Source organism: Amblyomma americanum, chromosome 2 (genome assembly GCF_052857255.1).
Source record: "Amblyomma americanum isolate KBUSLIRL-KWMA chromosome 2, ASM5285725v1, whole genome shotgun sequence".
Lineage (NCBI taxonomy): Eukaryota > Metazoa > Arthropoda > Arachnida > Ixodida > Ixodidae > Amblyomma > Amblyomma americanum.
In genome coordinates this window covers 9,934,201-9,961,291 of record NC_135498.1, presented here as the reverse complement: position 1 = coordinate 9,961,291, position 27,091 = coordinate 9,934,201, and the positions used below count along the sequence as shown (strand labels likewise).

General features: G+C 47.3%; 1 protein-coding gene across 1 annotated transcript in view; it reads right to left on the bottom strand.

The window, feature by feature from the left end:
* Positions 1 to 27,091, bottom strand: part of LOC144120530 (uncharacterized) — a 104,096-nt gene that overhangs the window by 1,635 nt on the left and 75,370 nt on the right. The window contains exons 19-23 of the mRNA XM_077653048.1: positions 26,267 to 26,381; positions 20,682 to 20,754; positions 19,750 to 19,803; positions 17,592 to 17,664; positions 555 to 711 (exon numbers count right to left, since the gene is read on the bottom strand). Of these exons, the coding sequence (XP_077509174.1) occupies positions 555 to 711; positions 17,592 to 17,664; positions 19,750 to 19,803; positions 20,682 to 20,754; positions 26,267 to 26,381 (472 nt within the window). The remainder of the gene's footprint in view (positions 1 to 554; positions 712 to 17,591; positions 17,665 to 19,749; positions 19,804 to 20,681; positions 20,755 to 26,266; positions 26,382 to 27,091) is intronic.

The following is a 27,091-nucleotide window of genomic DNA, read 5'->3' as shown; positions in this document are numbered from 1 at the left end:
ATCACTTATTTGTGGCTTATGTTTTCCACGGAATTGCAAAGACGTTTAGGAATTCTCGTTTGCTTCTCATTTTCCGCGGTGACGGTGGACGGGCGGTACCACTGACGTCACATTTGCGCCATTGCCCGCTACCTACGCAGTCGATTGATGGATTTGGCGGCGTTTGACGCCACGTCATCGATCTCAGTCTGAACACTCGTTTCGTTATGCTTCGACGTAAGCTGACCAATGAAAAGAGGCGGCGGCTAATAAATACTACTAATTCTGGTTGTGCGTGCTTGCGTTGTATTGCCACTGTAATTGGTGACCTACTTTCTGTAGCGCGTTCTAGTAACACAAGTGCGTACCTTGTGCTTGCACAACAGCCTTCAGTACCTGCTTCGCTTCCCTTGAGCGATCGTCAGAGGTGTCTTTTGCTGAATTATTGAGCATCCCGAAACTTTAGGGTATATCGAAAATATTCGAAGTCCAAATTCAGTGCAGCATTTGTGATTTTATGTTCGGAAGAATGAGGCGTTTTCGCAGCGCCCACAAGACGGACAGCAGGACCGCACCTGTGCGCCCTCTCGCACCGCCTGTGAGCCCCGCAGTGCGCTGTAGGAAAGCGGCCGCTGCCGAGTACAGCCCGGCCACGACGTCGGTCGCAGAGAACAGCGTCAGTCCGAGCCACATGCCGATGTGGCCCTCCAGGTACGAGAACAGCGTGTCGCCCTGCGGACATTTTTGGTAAACGCTCGCCATTCAAAAAAAAAAAAAACTGGTATATGGCAGCAACAGCTGCAGTTTGTATAGGGACGTTTAAAGACAGCCATATGAGTATCATCTGAAAGTACAGGAAAGTTTCGAATGTAATAACTATGAAACTGAAGGTATCTGGCTAGTAATTGGCAGCAGTAGGTTATAAAAATGTGCGCCGCGATGCTCACTAGGCGCTTGTAGCTTGTGTAAGGACATTACACACGAGCAATTCGTTTTGCTTAACGAATCTGACAGCGTTACTGCGGTTGTGCATAGTGACGCCACTTTGGGTTATTCCAGGGCAACCAGTAAGAGTAGTGACACCTGCTGATACCACGTAAGGACATTACACACGAGCAATTCGTTTTGCTTAACGAATCTGACAGCGTTACTGCGGTTGTGCATAGTGACGCCACTTTGGGTTATTCCAGGGCAATAATAACCAGTAAGAGTAGTGACACCTGCTGATACCACGTAAGGACATTACACACGAGCAATTCGTTTTGCTTAACGAATCTGACAGCGTTACTGCGGTTGTGCACAGTGACGTCACTTCGGGTTATTCCGGGGCAATAATAACCAGTAAGAGTAGTGACACCTGCTGATACCACGTAAGGACATTACACACGAGCAATTCGTTTTGCTTAACGAATCTGACAGCGTTACTGCGGTTGTGCATAGTGACGCCACTTTGGGTTATTCCAGGGCAATAATAACCAGTAAGAGTAGTGACACCTGCTGATACCACGTAAGGACATTACACACGAGCAATTCGTTTTGCTTAACGAATCTGACAGCGTTACTGCGGTTGTGCATAGTGACGCCACTTTGGGTTATTCCAGGGCAATAATAACCAGTAAGAGTAGTGACACCTGCTGATACCACGTAAGGACATTACACACGAGCAATTCGTTTTGCTTAACGAATCTGACAGCGTTACTGCGGTTGTGCATAGTGACGCCACTTTGGGTTATTCCAGGGCAACCAGTAAGAGTAGTGACACCTGCTGATACCACGTAAGGACATTACACACGAGCAATTCGTTTTGCTTAACGAATCTGACAGCGTTACTGCGGTTGTGCATAGTGACGCCACTTTGGGTTATTCCAGGGCAATAATAACCAGTAAGAGTAGTGACACCTGCTGATACCACGTAAGGACATTACACACGAGCAATTCGTTTTGCTTAACGAATCTGACAGCGTTACTGCGGTTGTGCATAGTGACGCCACTTTGGGTTATTCCAGGGCAATAATAACCAGTAAGAGTAGTGACACCTGCTGATACCACGTAAGGACATTACACACGAGCAATTCGTTTTGCTTAACGAATCTGACAGCGTTACTGCGGTTGTGCACAGTGACGTCACTTCGGGTTATTCCGGGGCAATAATAACCAGTAAGAGTAGTGACACCTGCTGATACCACGTAAGGACATTACACACGAGCAATTCGTTTTGCTTAACGAATCTGACAGCGTTACTGCGGTTGTGCATAGTGACGCCACTTTGGGTTATTCCAGGGCAATAATAACCAGTAAGAGTAGTGACACCTGCTGATACCACGTAAGGACATTACACACGAGCAATTCGTTTTGCTTAACGAATCTGACAGCGTTACTGCGGTTGTGCATAGTGACGCCACTTTGGGTTATTCCAGGGCAATAATAACCAGTAAGAGTAGTGACACCTGCTGATACCACGTAAGGACATTACACACGAGCAATTCGTTTTGCTTAACGAATCTGACAGCGTTACTGCGGTTGTGCATAGTGACGCAACTTTGGGTTATTCCAGGGCAATAATAACCAGTAAGAGTAGTGACACCTGCTGATACCACGTAAGGACATTACACACGAGCAATTCGTTTTGCTTAACGAATCTGACAGCGTTACTGCGGTTGTGCACAGTGACGTCACTTCGGGTTATTCCGGGGCAATAATAACCAGTTAGAGTAGTGACACCTGCTGATACCACGTAAGGACATTACACACGAGCAATTCGTTTTGCTTAACGAATCTGACAGCGTTACTGCGGTTGTGCATAGTGACGCCACTTTGGGTTATTCCAGGGCAATAATAACCAGTAAGAGTAGTGACACCTGCTGATACCACGTAAGGACATTACACACGAGCAATTCGTTTTGCTTAACGAATCTGACAGCGTTACTGCGGTTGTGCATAGTGACGCCACTTTGGGTTATTCCAGGGCAATAATAACCAGTAAGAGTAGTGACACCTGCTGATACCACGTAAGGACATTACACACGAGCAATTCGTTTTGCTTAACGAATCTGACAGCGTTACTGCGGTTGTGCACAGTGACGTCACTTCGGGTTATTCCGGGGCAATAATAACCAGTAAGAGTAGTGACACCTGCTGATACCACGTAAGGACATTACACACGAGCAATTCGTTTTGCTTAACGAATCTGACAGCGTTACTGCGGTTGTGCATAGTGACGCCACTTTGGGTTATTCCAGGGCAATAATAACCAGTAAGAGTAGTGACACCTGCTGATACCACGTAAGGACATTACACACGAGCAATTCGTTTTGCTTAACGAATCTGACAGCGTTACTGCGGTTGTGCATAGTGACGCCACTTTGGGTTATTCCAGGGCAATAATAACCAGTAAGAGTAGTGACACCTGCTGATACCACGTAAGGACATTACACACGAGCAATTCGTTTTGCTTAACGAATCTGACAGCGTTACTGCGGTTGTGCACAGTGACGTCACTTCGGGTTATTCCGGGGCAATAATAACCAGTAAGAGTAGTGACACCTGCTGATACCACGTAAGGACATTACACACGAGCAATTCGTTTTGCTTAACGAATCTGACAGCGTTACTGCGGTTGTGCATAGTGACGTCACTTCGGGTTATTCCAGGGCAATAATAACCAGTAAGAGTAGTGACACCTGCTGATACCACGTAAGGACATTACACACGAGCAATTCGTTTTGCTTAACGAATCTGACAGCGTTACTGCGGTTGTGCACAGTGACGTCACTTCGGGTTATTCCAGGGCAATAATAACCAGTAAGAGTAGTGACACCTGCTGATACCACGTAAGGACATTACACACGAGCAATTCGTTTTGCTTAACGAATCTGACAGCGTTACTGCGGTTGTGCATAGTGACGCCACTTTGGGTTATTCCAGGGCAATAATAACCAGTAAGAGTAGTGACACCTGCTGATACCACGTAAGGACATTACACACGAGCAATTCGTTTTGCTTAACGAATCTGACAGCGTTACTGCGGTTGTGCACAGTGACGTCACTTCGGGTTATTCCAGGGCAATAATAACCAGTAAGAGTAGTGACACCTGCTGATACCACGTAAGGACATTACACACGAGCAATTCGTTTTGCTTAACGAATCTGACAGCGTTACTGCGGTTGTGCATAGTGACGCCACTTTGGGTTATTCCAGGGCAATAATAACCAGTAAGAGTAGTGACACCTGCTGATACCACGTAAGGACATTACACACGAGCAATTCGTTTTGCTTAACGAATCTGACAGCGTTACTGCGGTTGTGCATAGTGACGCCACTTTGGGTTATTCCAGGGCAATAATAACCAGTAAGAGTAGTGACACCTGCTGATACCACGTAAGGACATTACACACGAGCAATTCGTTTTGCTTAACGAATCTGACAGCGTTACTGCGGTTGTGCACAGTGACGTCACTTCGGGTTATTCCGGGGCAATAATAACCAGTAAGAGTAGTGACACCTGCTGATACCACGTAAGGACATTACACACGAGCAATTCGTTTTGCTTAACGAATCTGACAGCGTTACTGCGGTTGTGCACAGTGACGTCACTTCGGGTTATTCCGGGGCAATAATAACCAGTAAGAGTAGTGACACCTGCTGATACCACGTAAGGACATTACACACGAGCAATTCGTTTTGCTTAACGAATCTGACAGCGTTACTGCGGTTGTGCACAGTGACGTCACTTCGGGTTATTCCAGGGCAATAATAACCAGTAAGAGTAGTGACACCTGCTGATACCACGTAAGGACATTACACACGAGCAATTCGTTTTGCTTAACGAATCTGACAGCGTTACTGCGGTTGTGCATAGTGACGCCACTTTGGGTTATTCCAGGGCAATAATAACCAGTAAGAGTAGTGACACCTGCTGATACCACGTAAGGACATTACACACGAGCAATTCGTTTTGCTTAACGAATCTGACAGCGTTACTGCGGTTGTGCATAGTGACGCCACTTTGGGTTATTCCAGGGCAATAATAACCAGTAAGAGTAGTGACACCTGCTGATACCACGTAAGGACATTACACACGAGCAATTCGTTTTGCTTAACGAATCTGACAGCGTTACTGCGGTTGTGCATAGTGACGCCACTTTGGGTTATTCCAGGGCAATAATAACCAGTAAGAGTAGTGACACCTGCTGATACCACGTAAGGACATTACACACGAGCAATTCGTTTTGCTTAACGAATCTGACAGCGTTACTGCGGTTGTGCACAGTGACGTCACTTCGGGTTATTCCGGGGCAATAATAACCAGTAAGAGTAGTGACACCTGCTGATACCACGTAAGGACATTACACACGAGCAATTCGTTTTGCTTAACGAATCTGACAGCGTTACTGCGGTTGTGCATAGTGACGCCACTTTGGGTTATTCCAGGGCAATAATAACCAGTAAGAGTAGTGACACCTGCTGATACCACGTAAGGACATTACACACGAGCAATTCGTTTTGCTTAACGAATCTGACAGCGTTACTGCGGTTGTGCATAGTGACGCCACTTTGGGTTATTCCAGGGCAACCAGTAAGAGTAGTGACACCTGCTGATACCACGTAAGGACATTACACACCAGCAATTCGTTTTGCTTAACGAATCTGACAGCGTTACTGCGGTTGTGCACAGTGACGTCACTTCGGGTTATTCCGGGGCAATAATAACCAGTAAGAGTAGTGACACCTGCTGATACCACGTAAGGACATTACACACGAGCAATTCGTTTTGCTTAACGAATCTGACAGCGTTACTGCGGTTGTGCATAGTGACGCCACTTTGGGTTATTCCAGGGCAATAATAACCAGTAAGAGTAGTGACACCTGCTGATACCACGTAAGGACATTACACACGAGCAATTCGTTTTGCTTAACGAATCTGACAGCGTTACTGCGGTTGTGCACAGTGACGTCACTTCGGGTTATTCCGGGGCAATAATAACCAGTAAGAGTAGTGACACCTGCTGATACCACGTAAGGACATTACACACGAGCAATTTGTTTTGCTTAACGAATCTGACAGCGTTACTGCGGTTGTGCACAGTGACGTCACTTCGGGTTATTCCGGGGCAATAATAACCAGTAAGAGTAGTGACACCTGCTGATACCACGTAAGGACATTACACACGAGCAATTCGTTTTGCTTAACGAATCTGACAGCGTTACTGCGGTTGTGCACAGTGACGTCACTTCGGGTTATTCCGGGGCAATAATAACCAGTAAGAGTAGTGACACCTGCTGATACCACGTAAGGACATTACACACGAGCAATTCGTTTTGCTTAACGAATCTGACAGCGTTACTGCGGTTGTGCACAGTGACGTCACTTCGGGTTATTCCGGGGCAATAATAACCAGTAAGAGTAGTGACACCTGCTGATACCACGTAAGGACATTACACACGAGCAATTCGTTTTGCTTAACGAATCTGACAGCGTTACTGCGGTTGTGCACAGTGACGTCACTTCGGGTTATTCCGGGGCAATAATAACCAGTAAGAGTAGTGACACCTGCTGATACCACGTAAGGACATTACACACGAGCAATTCGTTTTGCTTAACGAATCTGACAGCGTTACTGCGGTTGTGCACAGTGACGTCACTTCGGGTTATTCCGGGGCAATAATAACCAGTAAGAGTAGTGACACCTGCTGATACCACGTAAGGACATTACACACGAGCAATTCGTTTTGCTTAACGAATCTGACAGCGTTACTGCGGTTGTGCATAGTGACGCCACTTTGGGTTATTCCAGGGCAATAATAACCAGTAAGAGTAGTGACACCTGCTGATACCACGTAAGGACATTACACACGAGCAATTCGTTTTGCTTAACGAATCTGACAGCGTTACTGCGGTTGTGCACAGTGACGTCACTTCGGGTTATTCCGGGGCAATAATAACCAGTAAGAGTAGTGACACCTGCTGATACCACGTAAGGACATTACACACGAGCAATTCGTTTTGCTTAACGAATCTGACAGCGTTACTGCGGTTGTGCACAGTGACGTCACTTCGGGTTATTCCGGGGCAATAATAACCAGTAAGAGTAGTGACACCTGCTGATACCACGTAAGGACATTACACACGAGCAATTCGTTTTGCTTAACGAATCTGACAGCGTTACTGCGGTTGTGCACAGTGACGTCACTTCGGGTTATTCCGGGGCAATAATAACCAGTAAGAGTAGTGACACCTGCTGATACCACGTAAGGACATTACACACGAGCAATTCGTTTTGCTTAACGAATCTGACAGCGTTACTGCGGTTGTGCATAGTGACGCCACTTTGGGTTATTCCAGGGCAATAATAACCAGTAAGAGTAGTGACACCTGCTGATACCACGTAAGGACATTACACACGAGCAATTCGTTTTGCTTAACGAATCTGACAGCGTTACTGCGGTTGTGCACAGTGACGTCACTTCGGGTTATTCCGGGGCAATAATAACCAGTAAGAGTAGTGACACCTGCTGATACCACGTAAGGACATTACACACGAGCAATTCGTTTTGCTTAACGAATCTGACAGCGTTACTGCGGTTGTGCATAGTGACGCCACTTTGGGTTATTCCAGGGCAATAATAACCAGTAAGAGTAGTGACACCTGCTGATACCACGTAAGGACATTACACACGAGCAATTCGTTTTGCTTAACGAATCTGACAGCGTTACTGCGGTTGTGCACAGTGACGTCACTTCGGGTTATTCCGGGGCAATAATAACCAGTAAGAGTAGTGACACCTGCTGATACCACATTTTCATTGAGACGGAACAAAAAAATATAATCATGTTAAGGCTTGAGATTGGTATCAGTCTTTGAAATTTTCGTCGTTCGCTGTGATGAACACGGAACTTGCCTGTTAAGAATGGCGCAGAGTGCGCGCTCAGAGCGTGGTGAAAATTTGTGCAAATTTGACGTCAGTATTTTGACAATGTTGCCTTGATTCTGTGCTAACTTGGCGCAGCTGCTACGCCGCCGTCGTGTTTCGTTTTGCTTCCACCGTCGCCTCCCAATGAATGAAACAATGCGCACATCAGTGGAGATCTTACTCTATATTCACTTAGCCCAATGTTTAAGGTAATCACCCAAGGAAGTAATTACTCATTAACACCAGCCAAAACGCAGCCGTACGGCTACAAAGGAAAGCTCTACAGCTTCCACAGAAAATTCGTATTCGAGGAAAAACTGTTCCTAATCCGGGGTTCGAACCCAGCACCAACGCCTGCTCGGGGCAGTCGCCCTACCAACTGAGCTATCCAGGACGGCTAACAGATGGTAGCTGTGTAACTTTCCTCGGTGGCCGTATGACCGCGTTTGGGTGCATTCTAAAGAGTAATTACTTCATTATTACAAATCTACTTCACTTTGGAGGATTCCCCAAAACATTTGACCAAACACTGTTCCCACTTCGAGCTATTGATCAATTCGCTCTCGCCCTACCATATGCTAGCCGTGCTGGGTAGCTTAGTTGGTAGGGCGACTGCCCCGGCTAGGCGATGGTATAGGGTTCGAGCCCCGGACCAGGACCAGTTTTTTCGTTAACTACGAAGTTTCTATGAAAGCTGTGCAGCTTTTCTTTGTAGTCGTGCGGCAGCGTTTGGGTGGATGCTAATCATTAATTACTCCCTAATTACTGCATTCATTAGGAGATACTGCTACTTTGTTGACGTTGCAGTAGCTGTCAAAATGAGTCATTCCGTAGCAGGGATTTTAACAGGTAAGCAACCGGATGTCAGTACGGTTCCGAATTTCACAGTGCTTTATCTGGCGCAGGAACAGAAGTTTGTTTACCTTCCTGGCCACTCAATCTTCCTGCGTTGGCTTGGCCTGGAAGGGAATTCTTATCCGCACTTAGAACACTGAAGCGCTTTGTAATTTTCTTTGTCCGTGACCAGGAGATTACTAAAGTTTTCAATCAACCTGGCTTTGGCTCCAAATTGGCTCAGCTTCTAATCCGATGTCGATGAAAACCTGACAGCGATTCTTAACCGGATAACGAAATGAAAGAGCAACATTCGCTCTCCCTAACCTTTCGGATTGGCACAGACCTGTGGCAGCGGACAAAAAAGAAACAAAGCAGAAAAGCCGTGTTTGTCGCTGCCACCCTATGCGCTACACAGTGATGGCGACACCTTTAAGGTGCCTGCTGCGTAATTATACTCACCTTCGCAGATCTGACTCGATAGGCGAACTTCGAGGCACGGCGCTCACATTGGCAAAGCACTGTGTTTGTTTCGCTCGTGTGTATCCTTCCTCACGGTATTGGCCTTTCTTTTTTTTTTTTTACCTCTCTCTCATGTCGCGGACGCACGCAGAAAAAAAATGTTTGGTGTTTCCTGCACGAAGCCAATTTTCTGCCTGCGTCTGATTTTTCCATTCGAAACTGCGACTTGGTGACACTGAGAGCGTTGCGTTAGCATATACATAGCCTCGCCGCCCATTACCAAGCGCATTGCTAACGTTGGCGTCGACAGTCAACGGGAGAGCGCTGCGGAAACGCCGAGATGTCAGATTAAAGCTTACACGTGCATGCCCGTGTTTACGCTGGCGGCTGACCTTGCGTCGATTACGCACATGGAGATGGCTACGCTGATAGCGGTGTGTTAACTGACGGCAACTGGATGGGTGGTCGCCGGACACACCTTGTCAGGACTAGATTTGATTTTACAGCTTCGTGGTTAAAAGGGAGAAACACTAAAGGACATTTACGTGCCTTCAAATCTGGACTCGGCAAAGGGGTGCCTGCCGCGTGCAGTACACGACTTCGGAGCTATCTCGATCACCTTGAGTTTTTTAACTTTGACCAAGAATCTCGGCACTGAGGCGTTTAAACCCTTTAAGGTGCTCTATACACAACTGAATGCATTACAAACCCGCAGTTTTTTTTTTTTGAAGGTGTGCTTTAGCCAGCTCTAAATTTTTTGTTTCAGGCGAAATTAGCACACTTAACCTTTCAAATGGCGCGCTTTTTTTTATGACAACTAGAAAACGCATAAAAATATTTCTGCAGTGAGTAGCACGTTTTCCTCCTCTTTCGTTTTGATAAATTTTGCCATAATTACTAATGTTTTGTTTTTTTACCCTAGATTTCTTGCGTCATGTGCATTTTCGAAGCTCACCATGATTCCACGATCTATAAAGTGTTGATTTCATAAATCCTGGCGTTTTACTATATAAGTGTTCAACCATTTTGAGAGTTTCTCAGCAATTTTGTATTTCAGTGCAAAAATCTGCCACTAGCGGTTTCCGTTTGAAAAGTAACGAATTGGGTTTCTCGAAGCCTGGATATGCTACGCTGGCGGTTGACAAGTATCTGTTTCTAATCGAAATGAAAAAAAAAAATGGCGCATAAAAGGGCTTAGCATGAAGTGCTTTTGCTCTCATTGTCGGCAAATTAATTGAGGCGAACTTGCATCGTCCGAACATGAAGCCGAAGTTGGAGGAGAACCTCACGCAGAACAGGAGGGCGAACTTATCCACATTATTTCGAGACTTTCCGTCCGAATGGAATCCATCAGAAAAAAAAAAAGATCAGCTCCGAGTTGTATTTGAACCAACGGAGGCGCAAACAGGTTAGCTGCGCTTGTAGCTGCCTTCCCTTAGAAAAATAATCTGTAGAGTGTCTATAGAGTCCTTATAGACACTACTGCCTTCCTATAGATATTTCGTTTGGTCTATTCATAGTCTACAGACCGTCTATAGACAGTCTACTGAAAGTGTATGGTCGTAAATCTATGGATTGTCTATAGACTGTATATGGGGTTTGTATTGCTTATTGACTAGTCTATAGGATTTGCCTATAGAAAGTCTATAGATTTTAGAAACAAGAGTCTATGGAGATTCTATAAACTATCCAAAGAAATCTTTGTCAGTGTTATGGCGCATTCCAATGGGCGATCCGGAGCAACTGTCCGAATCCGCGAAGGAGCACATGTGTTGGGAGTCTAGAGACCATACCGTCGCGGTTCAGTCATAATAAAGGGTTTCAATACCAATCGCCTATTGAAACACGCTCTTCGGCTTCGCGGAACCAGAAAACTTGCTCCGGATGCCATTAGGCCACTATAGGCCGTCGTTGGTGCCTCTCGCGCCTCGTGCTTAACCGGTAGCCTTTCGCGCGGTGCTTCGCACTTCGTCGTCTTCATCGCTTTTCATAAAATTAGTTCTGAGCAAAGGAAAAACGCAGTGACTGTCTCAGTTCTCGGCAGACACCTCGATCACGCCTTGAGAGAAGGGATGAAGGAGGAGAGTTAAAACAGGAAGAGAGAAGGAGGCGCCTTACAACACATGGGCGCCTTTGCCATTTCGCCTCCACCGAAACGCGCTGGTCACCTTCCCGTTGTGCATTCCTCCGCTCTCGCCGTGGCAGGTGACCTTTCGCTCTGCCGGCACCTGCCACGGTTGTCAGGTGGCTTGCTACGACAACCACGACGCGGAGTGAAGAAACTGAACTGCCGCCTAGGAGCGGCGCTCTAAATAAATGAGGTTAAATATGCCGTTTCTCAGTAATATTCTTCGCTTGGTCGCCGCCCTCCCTATCCCCCCTTCGCCCCGCCACATGCTATTTCACCCATACCTTGACTCTCCTACACTGGTTAATATGTGGAGCGGTAAATACCACCCTACCCGTGATACCCAACGCATCCGCCTCCTCATGGGACGACACTCTGCGAGTTGCTCAACGATGATTAAACCAAACCAGTCACCAAACATGGCTAGTGGACAGAGCCTTCAGTGAAGCCTAAGCCCGTGGACCCTTGGTCAAGTAGGAGCCCACCCTTGTGGGCCTTCTTTAATTTTTTTGCCTCAAAATGAAGTCGTCACCTCCACCTCCCTTTCCTTATATCCACCCCATCTGTACATAAGCAGAAAAATAAGCACAAACGCGTGTTTTACACAGGCTGAACGCGTCAAGCATTAGACAAGGTCCTGGTGCTTTCACTAGGCGAACATCGGGTAATCCAGGTGCGTGAGAATGCCAAGCGGCCAGCTACGCGCTCCTTGGAGCGACGACAAAGTCGGGCACAATGTAACGTCTCTTGTTCTTTCCCCTGTCCTAGTGCTTAAGTATAGCGCGCCAATACGTAACAAAATAAAAAGCTTCCCGCTTCAATTTGTGACGGAACAGAGCAGGACAACGAGACTAGAGGCAAGAGCTGACTTACAACTCAGCTTATTTCGAAGAAACACTGCTTCTTATAACTTCTGCACACCCTCAAAATACATGCGCCACAACCACATCGTTCAAGCAGTCTAAAATGACAACCAAAGATTTGTAATCATTTGTATCAATTTGGTTGTCATTTTGGCTGTTTGAACGATGTGGTTGTGGCGCATGTGTTTTGAGGGTGTGCACTAGTTATAAAAAGCCGTGTTTCTTCTAAATAAAAATTGGCGGTGGTTTAGCTTTGGTTAAACCTGGAGTGACGCGATAGCTACAGCTGGCCGAGTGGAGCTTGGTCACGTGACGAACCACGTGACCAGCCACGGTGCCGCGCCGCCGGCAGCTGCTCCGCATCAGCCTTCAGCGTGGCGCCTTCAGCGTGAAGCCTTCAGCCTTTGGAGCCTTCAGCGTGGCGGCGCCGCCACGTGAAGGCTCCAAATGCTACCGTAATGTAGCTACCGCTACAAAAATGAGTTGTAAGTCAGCGCTTGTTTCTTGTCCCGTTGTTCTTCGCAGTTCTATCACGAATGGGTAACATACATGCCCAAGCGGCTGTCCTGGCTTCCTACTTCAAGGCCACTCTCAGCCGACGGCACAGTTTCCCAATCTGATTTATGTTCTTAATCAATCCGCCTGGTGCTCATGCAGAATGCAAATGCATGCTGTACGAGGAAGACGTTACTTAATGGAGTTGTGTGTACGCGTCTTCATTGAATGCCTTAAAAGCCGAACTCAGCCTGGTTTCGCCATGATTCAAGTGGGCGCGTGGAAATCATCGGAGGATGTCTGCAAGCTCAGTGGCGTTCAGGGCTGTTCGCCATAATTAATTTCGACTCTTAATGATACGCGGTGCCTCGACGGCGTGCGTATAGACTGCTTCGCTTTCTCTTGTCTGTTTTGCAAGCTGTTTTACGCTAATGGTGTTGCGTTCTGGCGGCCCGATTGATTCATGTACTGGACTGCTTCGTCGTTACCACTAAGGGCGTGCCAAGCTGAGAGAGTGCGCACAGCGTTTTGCAAGGGTTTTCGCTTCTAAACTAGTTGCTGCGTTTTCTTCTATTTATTTGATGGGGGCATGTAATCAGTTTTTATGCGCGTGTCTCGTGTTTAATGCTTCGTTAATGCCTAGGTGCAGTTCTTAGCATCACGTCGTGAAGGCAGGCTACATTGAGCGACTTAGTTTTCCCGTAAACTGACGAACGTCGCGGCGTTATCTCTTTACAAGAGATCGACTGCAGTAGCCGCTTTATACGAACAGGACGTGCACGAAAAAGGAGGCTTTGAAATACTGCCTGCGCTTTCTGCAGAGTGACCTAGCGTAGCCTGTGCACAGCAACTTTATCTTTCATTTATTCCCCGCGAACACTGGAAATAGGGTGTTAAAAACACTGCGTCAAGAGCACAGCGCAGAACGCGCGGTACCCCCCCCCCCCCCCTCCGCTCTTTGGCCCCCTCCTTCAAAGATGCACCCTAACACTGAAGGGTTGGTTTACGTTGCTCAAATGCTCGAGATGGCAAGGAATCTATCACGCTCTGAGCGCGTTTGTTTAATCAAAGTGGATTCCAAATATTAAGGAATGTTCAGCGTCCCACCAAGAATAAATCACGTCCTCAAAATGCAAGGTGGTTGCTTGTGATCGTCCTATTTGGACAGAGCTTTTGCAGAAACGCAACGTCCCATCGACTGTCTACGGGCCAATGCTACTTCCAAATTCTCCTCCCATTTCGGCCCTTTCCCATGCGCGTGTGCACCTCCGGCATCGGCGGGCTCCTTTTCAGTTCCCTGCTTGCGCTGGAACGGGTCGCACGCGGCCGCTTCCGGGCGCGCCCCTCAGGGCGGAGACTAGCTACAGCCACCACAAAGCCACGCTGCAGCGAGAATAAAAGGCCGCGCCGAAAAGGAGCGAAAATGACCCCGAGGAGCCATTTTCGTGAGACTGAACGCGGCAAAACGCGGGCCGCTTCGACCGGTTCAATCCGGCTCGAGCCAGGCAGAGCGGACTCAACCGGTGTCGTCGGCTCTCTTTCAGCCGGTGAGACCGCGTCCCCTCTCCTGTCGGCACGCTGCAGGGAACCGTTAGGCACGCGCCCCTTGAGCGACGGAAGCGGCTCTGCACACTCGGAAGAAGCCTACTTATTGGAGCAGAGGACACCCAGCCCGCGAAGCAGTCGTGCCTAGGCTGGCTTGACAGGTGCAACTCTCTCGTCCTACACCTGCGGGTGACGCGCCGTCGGCGGCGCTTTTAATGACACCCCTTTAGAGCATACATAAGCACGTGTTTGCGTAAAAAGGCTGTCGAATATGCAGCGAGCATCCCCGTGCGAAACCGGACAGAAGCGGGAGTCGTGCATGGATTACGGCGACTCAGTGACCGCGACCATTGTAACGCAGATAACTCGAACTTCAGTTGACATGCAAGGCTCATGATGCAGCAGCAAGGTGCCATTGCACTTTGCTTAACTGGATGTAGCGATGGTTGGAGAATGGCGCATGATAAGAAACAGATTTTTTTCATTTTTAAGGTTTAACATCTTTCTCTAAATACCGCACTTGACTCTCGACAACTCGCCATAGAAGGAGGCAGAAAATTTTATTTGTATTATGTGGAGTTCGAATTAAGCGGAGCCTTTTTAACACAGCTGATTTTGACGGCGACAAAGCGTCACTTCTAATCAATCTAGTTCGAATTGACTACCTTCCACACCAAATAGGTTTTCCTTTTTGTTTTCTAGTTGCCGCTGCTTCTAAAATACGATCAAATGGTTGTTTAGTGACCATAGGACCTCGATAAGCGCGAGGATCGCACAGAAATGCCAGGTTCCCTTTAACGTTGGGTGTTGCGAATTCATAAGATATCGTTTGCACGCCGTGTATTCATTATTACATGTAGTTTGGATACAAAGTTATATGTGAGCATACTTTCTGTAATCAGTGTTTTTCGATCAAAATCTTTGATGTCCCGGTGAGCAAGCTACGTGAACAAAAAGTGGGCGCGAATGCGCTACTTCCAGCCAGAGTTCAAAAAATATCGTTTCTAACTTTGTGACGACTGTTATGAGAAAAATGGGAAGACATTTCCTGGATAAACATTTTCTTACTGTCTTACGGTTTTTTGGGCCTTGGAGCTGGTTCAAGACCTTCGATTTGTTTTTTCACAGAATTCGGAGTAGCTGCACAAGACAGATAAAATGCGAATTGTTGCTAATTGGCAACATACCGATTGCTCAAATTTTGGTGCCGCTAGCAAAAGCTGAGGGGACACTTAAGCACCGCCTGAAGGGGTGTGACTCGACAGCGTTAATGCGTCCCTTCAGCGGCCTCGGGTGCTCTTTGCGTATCGCTTCGCATACTGTTCTTTCTTTCACTACTCATAAGGCTTAACCTGCGAGAGCATCAGAGATCCCTCCTGCGCAGGTGCTCCTCCTCTGTCGCCTAGATTTTACCTACGTGCCCATATATGTGGAACTGGTAATTCTATACTTCACATTCATAGATCGCTGGGAGTCGTCATACCACTCCTGGAGCGGTGGTGGAGCGGTCATGCGGTGCGCCACATCCCCGGCAGGTGGCTGTTTCAGACACAGCCACCCACTGGTGGGGCTTGTGAGAGCCATGCTGCTCTCCCCGAGCAATCTTTCGCGGCTAGTCAACTAACTTATCTGCCGCCTGCCTCGGTAGCATTTTGCTCACGCTCCGGTGGGCAGGTTGTGATGACGTCTCAAGGTCACGGGACCTAGGTGTCAGGTGTGTTTGTTTTTTTTTTTGCTCCTCTGGGGGATTTTTCTGGGGTTTTCCGCTGAGCGAGACCATTAACGCTATTGCGTTAAAAATTTAATATTGGAATATGAGTGTGTTTACATCAGAGGTAAATATTGTTGTGCGAACGCACTACTTCTCGAGATCAAACCAAAGTTTGACTTTGAGGGTGACGTTGTGCGAACCACAAATAAACATTGCCCCAACTGGGTTTCGAGCCCGCGGCGGCACGAACAAATCAGCTTCGCTGGCCCCTGCACGAGAACATTAGGCGATCATCGCAGCCGGTCATGCCTTGTGTTGTCGCCTTGGCGACATGGCACACACCCACGACGGGGGATGGGTCACAGTTCAGTGGGTAAGCTGGTGTCAAGCTAATGATTGTGCCTTAGGTGAAATTTCAGAGTAATTTAAAAGAAAATGAAGAAACAAAACATCGGGATAGAATATCCGAGAAGTAAATAATTAAATATATGAAAATACGCCTTGCGTTAAACTGCAACACACTCTCGCGCTTCTTCGTCGTCTTCTTCATCAACTAATAGCACTGCCTGAAAAGTATTAATACAATTGAGAGGTCTTGTGTATTTCACCTATTTGCTTTCAGTGTGCAAGCGAAGCCTGATTTTATGCCATGTTTGTTGCTCCGCCGTGATCACGTTTCATGCAATTCGCGAGCCTCCTTCTCTTTGCTTTGCTCTGTAATACGTTGCATGTTGGTTTGATTTGTAACATGTTAAATTTTTTTTACCTCTCCACTGTACTGCAAACTGTACAAGGATGCTGAGGCCTCGTCAGGCACACCAGGCCTTTTGCCTCAGCTTCATTTTTATTCGTAAGGAAGAAATAAGTTTTTGAAGTTTGAAAGTAGTATTTGTGCTTTGAACTATGTGGCGGTAGTGACATAGGGGTGTGCGCTGCATGCGTTGCCGTGGAGAACGTTGTGGCAGAAACGCGGCATTGGAGCATAGGTAACGGGCGTACATTCAGTAAATTGGCATTGGCAATGAAAAAGTTGAAGACGCGCATAACTGGCTCCCTGGGTGAGTGGACACGCCATTCGCGCTTTCAGCTACGCGGCGGTATAGTGTTCACATGCAAAGAACTTTGCTTTCAGTCCTTCACGCACTATTTCGTGCTTAGCAAAGCTAAACCACCAGCCAAGTTTTTTTCTTGGATTCATTTGTGACTTGGATACTAAAAGTTTAATTGAATTCGTACGCCCAGCAAGAGAATAAGTAAGATAAGCGGCAGCGGAAGAGATGGAAGGTGCTTCTCCAGATTATGCTCCACTTATGCGATCGTACGAGGCGGTGAAAGCCACCGAGCAAAGAATAATTAAGATACTTTTATCCAATACAACTGTTTCGGATGTCATTTTTTTATGCACTTGGCATGTTCCCAGTTGTTTCAGCTTTCGTCACTGAAGGTATCTCTGAGTTGACTTTCCTTACCGGTTTCAAACGGTATGACGTACAGACGCTGCAGCTTCCTGAAAATAAAGCGCGTTTTGCACGCCTCTCACGAACAAAAGAACGACGCTTGTCCAGCTGCCGGTTGCGGCTCTCCGCGTCGGAGCGAAAGGAAACAAATGAAAGAGAAAGAAAGAGACGCAGTCTGCCTCAGCCGCATGGCATCGAATCTTACCGTCAGCATGGCTGTCGACTCGATTATTTTCCTCCGGTATGATCCGAGCATGAGAACGACGTAGATTTCGTGCCTGCGGGAGTTGAAGACATCGAAATTAACACGTTTGGTCGGTACTAAAAAGACTGCTGCTACCTTGTGCAATGGCATCTGGGCAGTTTGTAGATAATAATAATCGGTTTTGGAGGAAAGGAAATGGCGCAGTATCCGCCTCATATATCGTTGGACACCTGAACCGCGCCGTAAGGGAAGGGATAAAGGAGGGAGTGAAAGAAGAAAGGAAGAAAGAGGTGCCGTAGTGGTGGGCTCTGGAATAATTTCGACCACCTGGGGATCTTTAACGTGCACTGACATCGCGCAGCACACGGGCCCCTTAGCGTTTTGCCTCCATAAAAACGCAGCCGCCGCGGTCGGGTTAACCCGACCGCGGAGAATGTCTACAGTTCTGCTTACTGGCGCTCAGGCCTCGAGTCCTTAGCTCCTCCTTCACACTTTATGGGTGGGAGAAAAAGAAGGAAGGTAAGGAAGAGAAGCAACAAAGGAAGGAAGCATTGGGGAAAAGGGAACGAGGAAAGGTAGCTAGGGAGGCAGAGAGGATGACAGAAAGAAGGAAGCAAGGAAAAGGGAAGGAGGGAAGATAGCTAGGGAGGGGGAGAGGACGACAGAAAAAAGGAAAGGAAGATGGGGAAGGATGAGAGATAGGGAGAAAAAAAGATGAAAGAGCAAAGAACGAAAGAGATGAAGGAAGGAAAAATGAAAGCGATGAAGGAAGGAAGAAAGGAAGGAAGGAAGGAAGGAACAGAAAGAAAGAAAGAAATAGAGAAAGGAATAGATAAATGAATAAATAAAAATAATAATTAAATAAATAAAAGCAGGGAGGGTGGGAGGGAGGGAAGGAGGAACGAAGCAAAGGAGGAAATGAAATAGAAATGCCGGAAACTCGCATCATCTATGGGCGTGTAGATGTCACGAATCTCGCGTCTTTAGCGGGGCCTCCACTCTGATGCACTTAGCAAGCTCGACCTGCTGCACGGAGGGTGGTCAGCCTTGGCGAAAAATGGCTTAGGCTTGTTTTCCCTTTACTTATGCAAAGAACTAGGAGCTTGAGAGAACCTTCCACTCCCTCAGGTGAAAGCACTAGTGCTGCAAATCCGCAAATTGTTATTATGCAGAATAATATTAAGCGCCGGGAACCTCCTAAAATTTTGCACATTTCCTTCAATCGCTTGGTTAAGACTCGGCAACCGCAACCGTTTGAGGCATTATAAACGTGCGCCAGTTACAGTACGCTTTTCGGCGCTTTCTAGCTGTTACGTTTTTTTTTTTATTGAACCCAAAAATTGGGAAAACCAATATTGTTCTATGCTGTAAGCGATGATCCTCTCTATTAGACCCAAAAACCCTAATTTCAGATCCTTTTTCTTTGCAGCACCTTCTCCGACAGTTTAGAAAAAGCGAGAAAATTTGGTTCTTCAAACTCCCTGAAACTTTTCAAAAACTTTTTTTTCGCCGAATTTTACTCAACTTTTCTGAAAAAAAAAAATAATTGCAAAATGGAGGGTTAATTGGAGAGACATGGGGGAGGTCTTTGCCCTGCAGTGGGTGTAGTCAGGCTGGTGATGATGATGAAACATGTGTTGAACTGCCTGAACTGTGAATAAAGTTGTGTTTTTTATTTTTAATTATGTTTATCACAATAACAGTTTAGACAACAGTTATCACCGTCGAGCACCCCTGCGAATTCAGTTGACGAAAAGAAAATTGTCATGATAATTGCGATATTATGTATATTTATTGTACTATACTGAAAAAATAGCAGCGCGAGCCCTTTTTGATTAATTCGATATTACTGCGCTGAACTGCACCCACATGTGTAATTGGCGATCTGCGCAATACCCAAGAGTTGTCGAGTTAATGTAAGCATCTAATATAATCATCAAGATTCGTAACGTGATTTTTTCCCCGGCACTTGTACGAGGTGGCGGAGCCTATAAAAGAGAAAGAAGAAAACGACTTCGTGATTATTTATTGTCGGTTACCTAACGTGGTCGCGCCCAGGGAGTGTTATTCGGATGGGCGGTTCACTTTTCCTGACGACGCAAACCGCGTGGCGCCATTTCCCTCTCGCCACCTAGCGTGCGCGTTTGCGGCAACTCACGGTTCTGCGTCCTTGTAGTCGCTGCCAAAGATGCTCGCGGCATACACCGACGTCCTGCAGGAAGAGAGAGAGAGAGAGGGTGTGTAAGAATATTTATTGAAAAAGCGGATAGCTCGATTGCGCAACGGGCGACTGCAGCTGTTCGAACAACGCAGTCGCGACAATGAGACTTTCACTTCGCGCTGAGTTCATTTTACGCGCGTGACAAGCCACGAGAGCGTAGCTTCGCGCTCTGGAGAAGCTGGTTGGACTGCGGCTGGACTGGACTGCGGCTGGAAGCTGGTTGGACTGCGGTTGGACTCTGAACAGACGCTGCTCCCGCTGAAGCGGCCGTTAAACGTTGGATCTTTTGGGCTCATGATATCCCATAGTATCGCTCCTTACAGTCATGATATTTTTGCAGTCACAGCTGTTTCGAATATATTTTCTCCAGAGTCATTGGAGTGACCGGCGTCGTCGCATGTCGTCGCCGAAAACTGCCATAATGAACTCTTGGCTAAATAGAATGTTTCGTTTCAGACACGTAATTTCGGTGGGATTGAGTATGGTTGAAGTCTTGGAAGTGGTGATTGAGGCCTTGATGTCTGGGAGTTGGTTTATTTATATTTTTTTACATCGTCTTTCTGCACGTAAGTAGATATAAAGCGCAGAATTTTTACTAGCAATGAAGCGAAACTTTTTATTTACATTATTAGAACCATCGGTCCGCGCTGTTCAAGTCACCTCCTGGAAAATGTATACTTCTATGTACTGTGTGTCTTGTGCTAGCTTCGTGATTCACGCTGCTTGCACGGATGGACCCGGGTTGTACTCTGTGAGATGGCTGAGCTTCTTGATGTCGCCAAGAAACAGAGACACCATTGAAGAGAATCGACATGATCATTGCTGAGGAAGAACACCACTGGTGTTCAACAGGGGAAACGGAGGCTCACCCGCAAGGTCGACGGCACTTGATGCGGCACTCCCGCAGTTTCTCCTTCCGCGACACGTCCGACCAGCAGGTGACTGCGGTCACGAAAAGAGGCTTCGCTATACCGACTCTGTGAGAGGTACAGGAGCACCATCGCTACAGACCAGCCGACGGCGGCTATGGACATTTGAAGACAAAGAGGTACCTTTGGTTCGCCCTTTAGTCCTGCTATCGTGACATTAATGTTAAATAACTGACGCCTTAAGGAGAAAACACAATGAACGGCTCACATTTCCTCCTTCATTTAACACCCATCCACTCTTTTCTTTCTCTTTCTACTTTCCTATCTCCCCTTATGACCTGAGGCAATAAATGATGTTATAAAAAAAAAACACGATGGAAGACATCATCACGATACGGATACATAAGCATAAGTCATATTTGCTTTTTGCTTGCATTTTATTGTAGCGTTTTAATGCGATAGCGTCAAGGGCCCCGTGTCGCAGAAAAGCTGGCGTCGTCGTACGTAGCGGGAAATCCAAGAAAACTTCCCAAAGAAGCATCATAGGTGGCAGAAGGGTCACATAGATCACGTGACCTTGTGACGTCACCAGAAACTGCCCACCGTTCCTGGTGCAGTTAATGATCGGTCACGAGAGGTTGCTCGGGAAGAGTAACCTGGGTCGCGTGCACAAGCCCCACCGGTGGCAGCAACTGCCATCGCAGGGCGGTGGCGCATGGCTTAACCGCTGCACCACTGCGCCAGGAGGGGTATGGGGACTCCCAGGGATCTATGAATGAAAAGTCTAGAATGACCAATTCGGCATATATGAGCGTTAGCTCTTTAATGTCATCGCGGCATACCGTTAAGGCCGAACTTAAGCTTCATCTTAACCATGCACCGAGCTTAACCATGCACGCCACATAGTCCTGTGAATGGAGGGGGATTTAAATAGAAAATAGCCCTAGTTCCCGACTACGTTCGCTCTATAACCAAATGTATGTAATGGTCAATAAGCGACGTAAATGACAGCGAGCACACGTTTCCGTTAGCGCCGACACTGTGGCGTGAAAAGAAGTTTTCAAACAGCAGCGCGTAGCGGGAAAAATCTCCTGTCCAGACATACAGACGCAGGCGTCGTTCTCGGACGTGAAAAAACAAACAAACATCACAAGGCTACTTGCAAATGTCGCGGCAGGAGACTGCTCACTTCTGTTTTGTTTACTTTTTTTGGCAAGGAAGGAGGAACTATTATTCACCAAATTATTATTATTATTTATTACCCATTAAACTGTTTCATTTCCTGTTTCACAGCGCCAGCTGTATTAGCCAAGTTCCCCGATTTGGCGTCGTCGTCGCCCCGTACGCAAGCCGCACTTCGAAGAGCATAACTATGTATTTACTAAGCTGCCTGCTTGGGGACACGGCCACTCTACACTGACATACATCCCCCGGCAAGGGCTAACTTCGGCAGCCGAATTCGAGCTGGAGACACCTCCCTGGACCATGATGCAGAGCACACTATCCCTCTGCCACAAATCCGCCTCAACATTTATCGGCTACGGCAGTTATCTGCGTTTTTTCAGTGACAATTCAATGGCACCGTAAGCGAGTTCAGTGGGAGTGGCAGTCATACTTGGCGTCTTCATTGTGTCAATCACTTCGGGAGTCAGCTGGTGCTCATCACTCGTCGCACTAGTGACTCTGGGCGTACTCTAAGAGGCTGAATATATCTTATATATATACCAGTATACATGACGGAAGCCAACAGTCACTGAAACAATGGAGCATGGGATGCCTTGTTATTATTTGTGGTGTTCACCAATGGGATATATATATATATATATATATATATATATATATATATATATATATATATATATATATATATATATATATATATATATATATATATATATATATATATATATATATATATCATACGTTTTTGGAAAAAAGGAGGCGGTGACCGCACACAATTGCGTTCAAAGGAATTGATTTGCTAACAGATAGGACGAGCCCTTAAGCTCCGGAACTGTGCCAGCAGACGTAAGAAACGCGCCAACATGACTGACGGCGATGGTCCTGCGCGGCCTTGGCGTTAAACGCGGTCTGCGACTCTACGAGCAGAAGGATCCCGCATTAACGAACCGCCAGCAACACAGCGCGGAGACCTTCAACGTCTCGTAACGCGACGTCTTAAAGAACGACGAGGTGGGGCGGCGTGGCTCTTAATTGAAGCCCTTCACGGACACCCGTTGCATAACGGCTCGGAGGAAGGGAAGAAAGCAAAGGTCACGGCGGAAGGCGTGACAGCGGAGCGCCGAGATTACGGTTCGCTCTGGGCGCCGCGGACTTCCCTCAGCAGTGCATCAGTGTCCTGGCACCTGTAGTGACTTCATGTGTGATGTGGTGGGCACGTGGCGCCCATGACAGCCGCTGGTTGTTTCTCTGCATAGCATCGTCCGTAACCGTGTGTTGCAAAAATGTAAAAGGCTTCCGCGGCCTTGTCGAACTCGGTCCCGAGGCCGTTAGTTTTTTGCCAAAAGGATGTTGACTTCGGCCGGCTGCTGCGTACTGAGCTGGAATGGAAAAAAAATAGCCCGAGAACAACAGGAAAGTGACGATAAACTGACCAGGCGTGCCTATTTCTTCGTTCCTTTAGTTTGTTACTTTCATGCAAGGCATCTCTTTTTCTTCATCCGTACGTGTACACATGCGTATGTATACTATACCAGCCGAAAGACGAAGAAGTCTAAATTGCACTTTTTTTAATAAAGACTTAGCGCACCTAACACTACAGATACTAGAAGAGGGTACAAGAGATAAGCATTGTTGGCAATGCTTAAGGTCGTACAGCAATGCTAGGTTTTAAGAGAATAAATTTCAATCAGTGTTACGTCCTGAGGATTCCTTCGTTGCCGATTGGCGTATATATGTCTTCAACGAGCGAAAGAAGGTGCATCTTCGTGCCTACAGTTATGACTTGAACAGTAAGTCGCGCCGATGACTGTCCCTGGTCATGTCTCTCCATGTTATCTACCGGGAACTGGCATGCGTCGACGTCATCGTGCTCCTTAATATGTCTTAAAAACTCCATTGGGAATCGCGCTAAACATCTAATACGGTGCTTGTCCTGTTTTCTGTTTTATTTCCTCCTTCCTGTCTTCTCTTGCGAACTTAATTGAGCCCAACGTTTCTCCTCGAATCAGCTGCAAACCGCCCTGTTTGCGTCCTGCTGTTCCAATGCGTAGCTCGAAACAGCTTGTGGGGTCAGGAAGTGCGTTTTCGGACGGGGATACCTAGCGGATACCGGACACGAATGCCACGGTGTACGCAAGCGGATACCGTCAAGGCTGTGCTGGCAGCTCGCATGAGTCGCATGCTGGACCCTCGTTTGAGGAAGTGAAAATTGTTTTTTGGGGAAAGGAAATGGACCCGCTGCGTTGGCGCAGTGGTTAGGGCGCTCGGCTACTGATCCGGAGTTCCCAGGTTCGAACCCGACCGCGGCGGTTGCGTTTTTATGGAGGCAAAACACTAAGGCGCCCGTGTGCTGTGCGGTGTCAGTGCACGTTAAAGATCCCCAGGTGGTCGAAATTATTCCGGAGCCCTCCATACGGGCACCTCTCTCTTCCTTTCTTCTTTCACTTTCTCCTTTATCCCTTCCCTTACGACGCGGTTCAGGTGTCCAACGATATATGAGGCGGATACTGTGCCATTTACTCCCCCCCCCCCCCAAAAAAAAACAATTATTATTATTAAAGAAATGGCGCAGTATATGTTTCGCATATCGGCGGACACCGGAACCGCGCCATAAGGGAAGGGATAAAGGATGGACTGAGAGAAGAAAGGTGCCGTAGTGGAGGGCTCCGGAATAATTTCGACCTGGGGATCTTTAACGTGCACTGACATCGCACAGCACACGGGCGCCTTGGCGTTTCGCCTCCATCGAAACGCTGCCCCTGCAGTCGGGTTCGAACCCGGGAACTCCGGAGCAGTTGCCGAGCGCCCAAACTGCTGAGCCACCGCGGCGGGTGAGGCAACCTTTCAATTTCGAAGAGCGTCTGCGCACCAGACTCGGCGTGTGTGCGTAACGGTGCGTCGCCGGTGAGAGCCCGTGCAAATGCAACGGACCTGCAAGAGTGCAGAATTATAGATGGACTCACCACGCGCGGGCTGCAGCAGATTATAATAATAATTGGTTTTGTGGGGAAAGGAAATGGCGCAGTATCTGTCTCATACATCGTTGGACACCTGAACCGCGCCGTAAGGGAAGGGATAAAGGAGGGAGTGAAAGAAGAAAGGAAGAGAGAGGTGCCGTAGTGGAGGGCTCCGGAATAATTTCGACCACCTGGGGATCTTTAACGTGCACTGACATCGCACAGCACACGGGCGCCTTAGCGTTTTTCCTCCATAAAAACGCAGCCGCCGCGGTCGGGTTCGAACCCGGGAACTCCGGATCAGTAGTCGAGCGCCCTAACCACTGAGCCACAGCGGTGGGGCGGCTGCAGCAGATTCAGAAATGCATTCCAACTGAGCGCGCTTACGATTGTTTTTGTTGTCCTCAGTTGGAGTGGTACATACCCCCAGTGGGGATTGGCCACTCCAATACTACGATTGTAGATGGATTACTGCGCCTTTGCTCTGCTCTTCGTCTTCTTGCAGAAGCTGTTATAGAAGCCCCTTTCTCCTTCGTCTACTGCTTGTTAACGCGGTACTGTTCGGGGTCTCGTTCAGCGGAGAACCCGGCATATTTGGCATCGTCGTCGGTGCGCGCGGAAAGGCCGGATAGCTCGAGGGGGCCATGAGGTGGCACATTAAGCTGTGGAATTGAAACCATTTAAAACATTTGAAAACTACTGATTAAAAGGTCGCAGCATCACTTAAGTGTCATTAGGACATGTAAGTATTTAAAGCAACCGTATTGCGCTGAAAAGAAGATTGCGGTCATTAGCCGGGAATCCAACCCCAGACCATTGAGTTTCGAATCGGACACGCTACCTCTAGGCCACACAGGCACTTCCTTTTTTTTTCACGGTCGTATGTCTTCTTTAAAGCAGGGCTTTATATGTATATCGTGCGGTCTTTCAGTGCCAGGTGGTCAAAAATAACCTGGAGCCTTGCTCTACGGTACCATTTTTTTCTTCTTACATACTGTCTAAGGTGAATGAATGAATTTGCTTTAAGGAAAGGAAAGGCCCGGTAACTGTCGTCTCACCTCTCGGTGGACTCTCATCCCTCATAATGCGATACAGCGCGAATAAAGACGGGGACGAAGCGAGACAAGACACCACAGCGCTGACTTCAACTGAATTTTTATTGCGGAAAGGGGATATTTATACAGGAAATGGAAGGGAACGCATGTCTCGCTTCGTCCCCGTCTTTATTCGCGCTGTATCGCATTATGGAAAATTACCAACTAGCCCGATCTGCCACTCTTGCAAGTTATATCTCATCCCTCACCTCTCACCGCGGTTCGGGTACCCACCTAGAAGTGACAGTCACTACACTGCACAGCAGCTTTTAGCCCAAGTGCTACAGCCAGTAAATATCTGGTGAAAATAAAACGTTTTGATTCGATTTGATTTGATGTAGGCTGCACTCGCATCGTTCCACGGTGGAGCAGACCGGTGCGCTGATGGTGTGCCTCAGCATGTAGTTTGCGCTCACGCAGCCGCACAGCTTCTCCCACAGGTGCTGGACGCACGTCTCCTCGCACTCCTGCAGAGATGGGACAAAACGACGTGACGACGAGCGAGTGCACGATGCAGGCACTTGACGCTCCTTAATCTTCGTGGCGAAATGATCGTGCACATGAAATGCATACTTACAACACATAGCATTCGCTTAAGATAAAAACTAGACAAAAAAAGTCGAATCAAAAATGGTCGTGCAGCACAGGTACGGTATATCTGATTTCATAATGGCCTGATTACTTTGACTGACCAGTTTCAGAGTACTGAAAACTAGAAAAGGCAAGGAAATGTGTTACACATACTCGTTGCGAGCGTGGAATGGGAGCAGCATGCATGTGCCGCACAAGTTGCTGTAAATTTGATCATGCTTTGCAACTCATCCCCTTATTAATCAGCAAGGCAATGTCATCAGCGAATCGCAGATTACAGAGGTATTTTGCATTAGCTTACATATCCAACTCTTGCCAATCCAGATTTCTGAAAGCCTCCTGTAAACACGAGTTGAAGAGATGCCTGGCAGCCTGCTTGACTGGGATTTCATTACTTTCTTTATGGAGGACTATAGTGGCTGTGCAGAAATCAACAAGCTTTAGAGCATCTAAAGGCTCGCAACTTCAGGAATGAAAGCTTTATTGGTGAAGGTTTCTTTTTTTTTCACACTCTGAGCAAAGAGCCTAAAAGCCAAAAAAAAAATACTCACGGCGGGAACTCCTATTTTGAACATATAGTAAATTG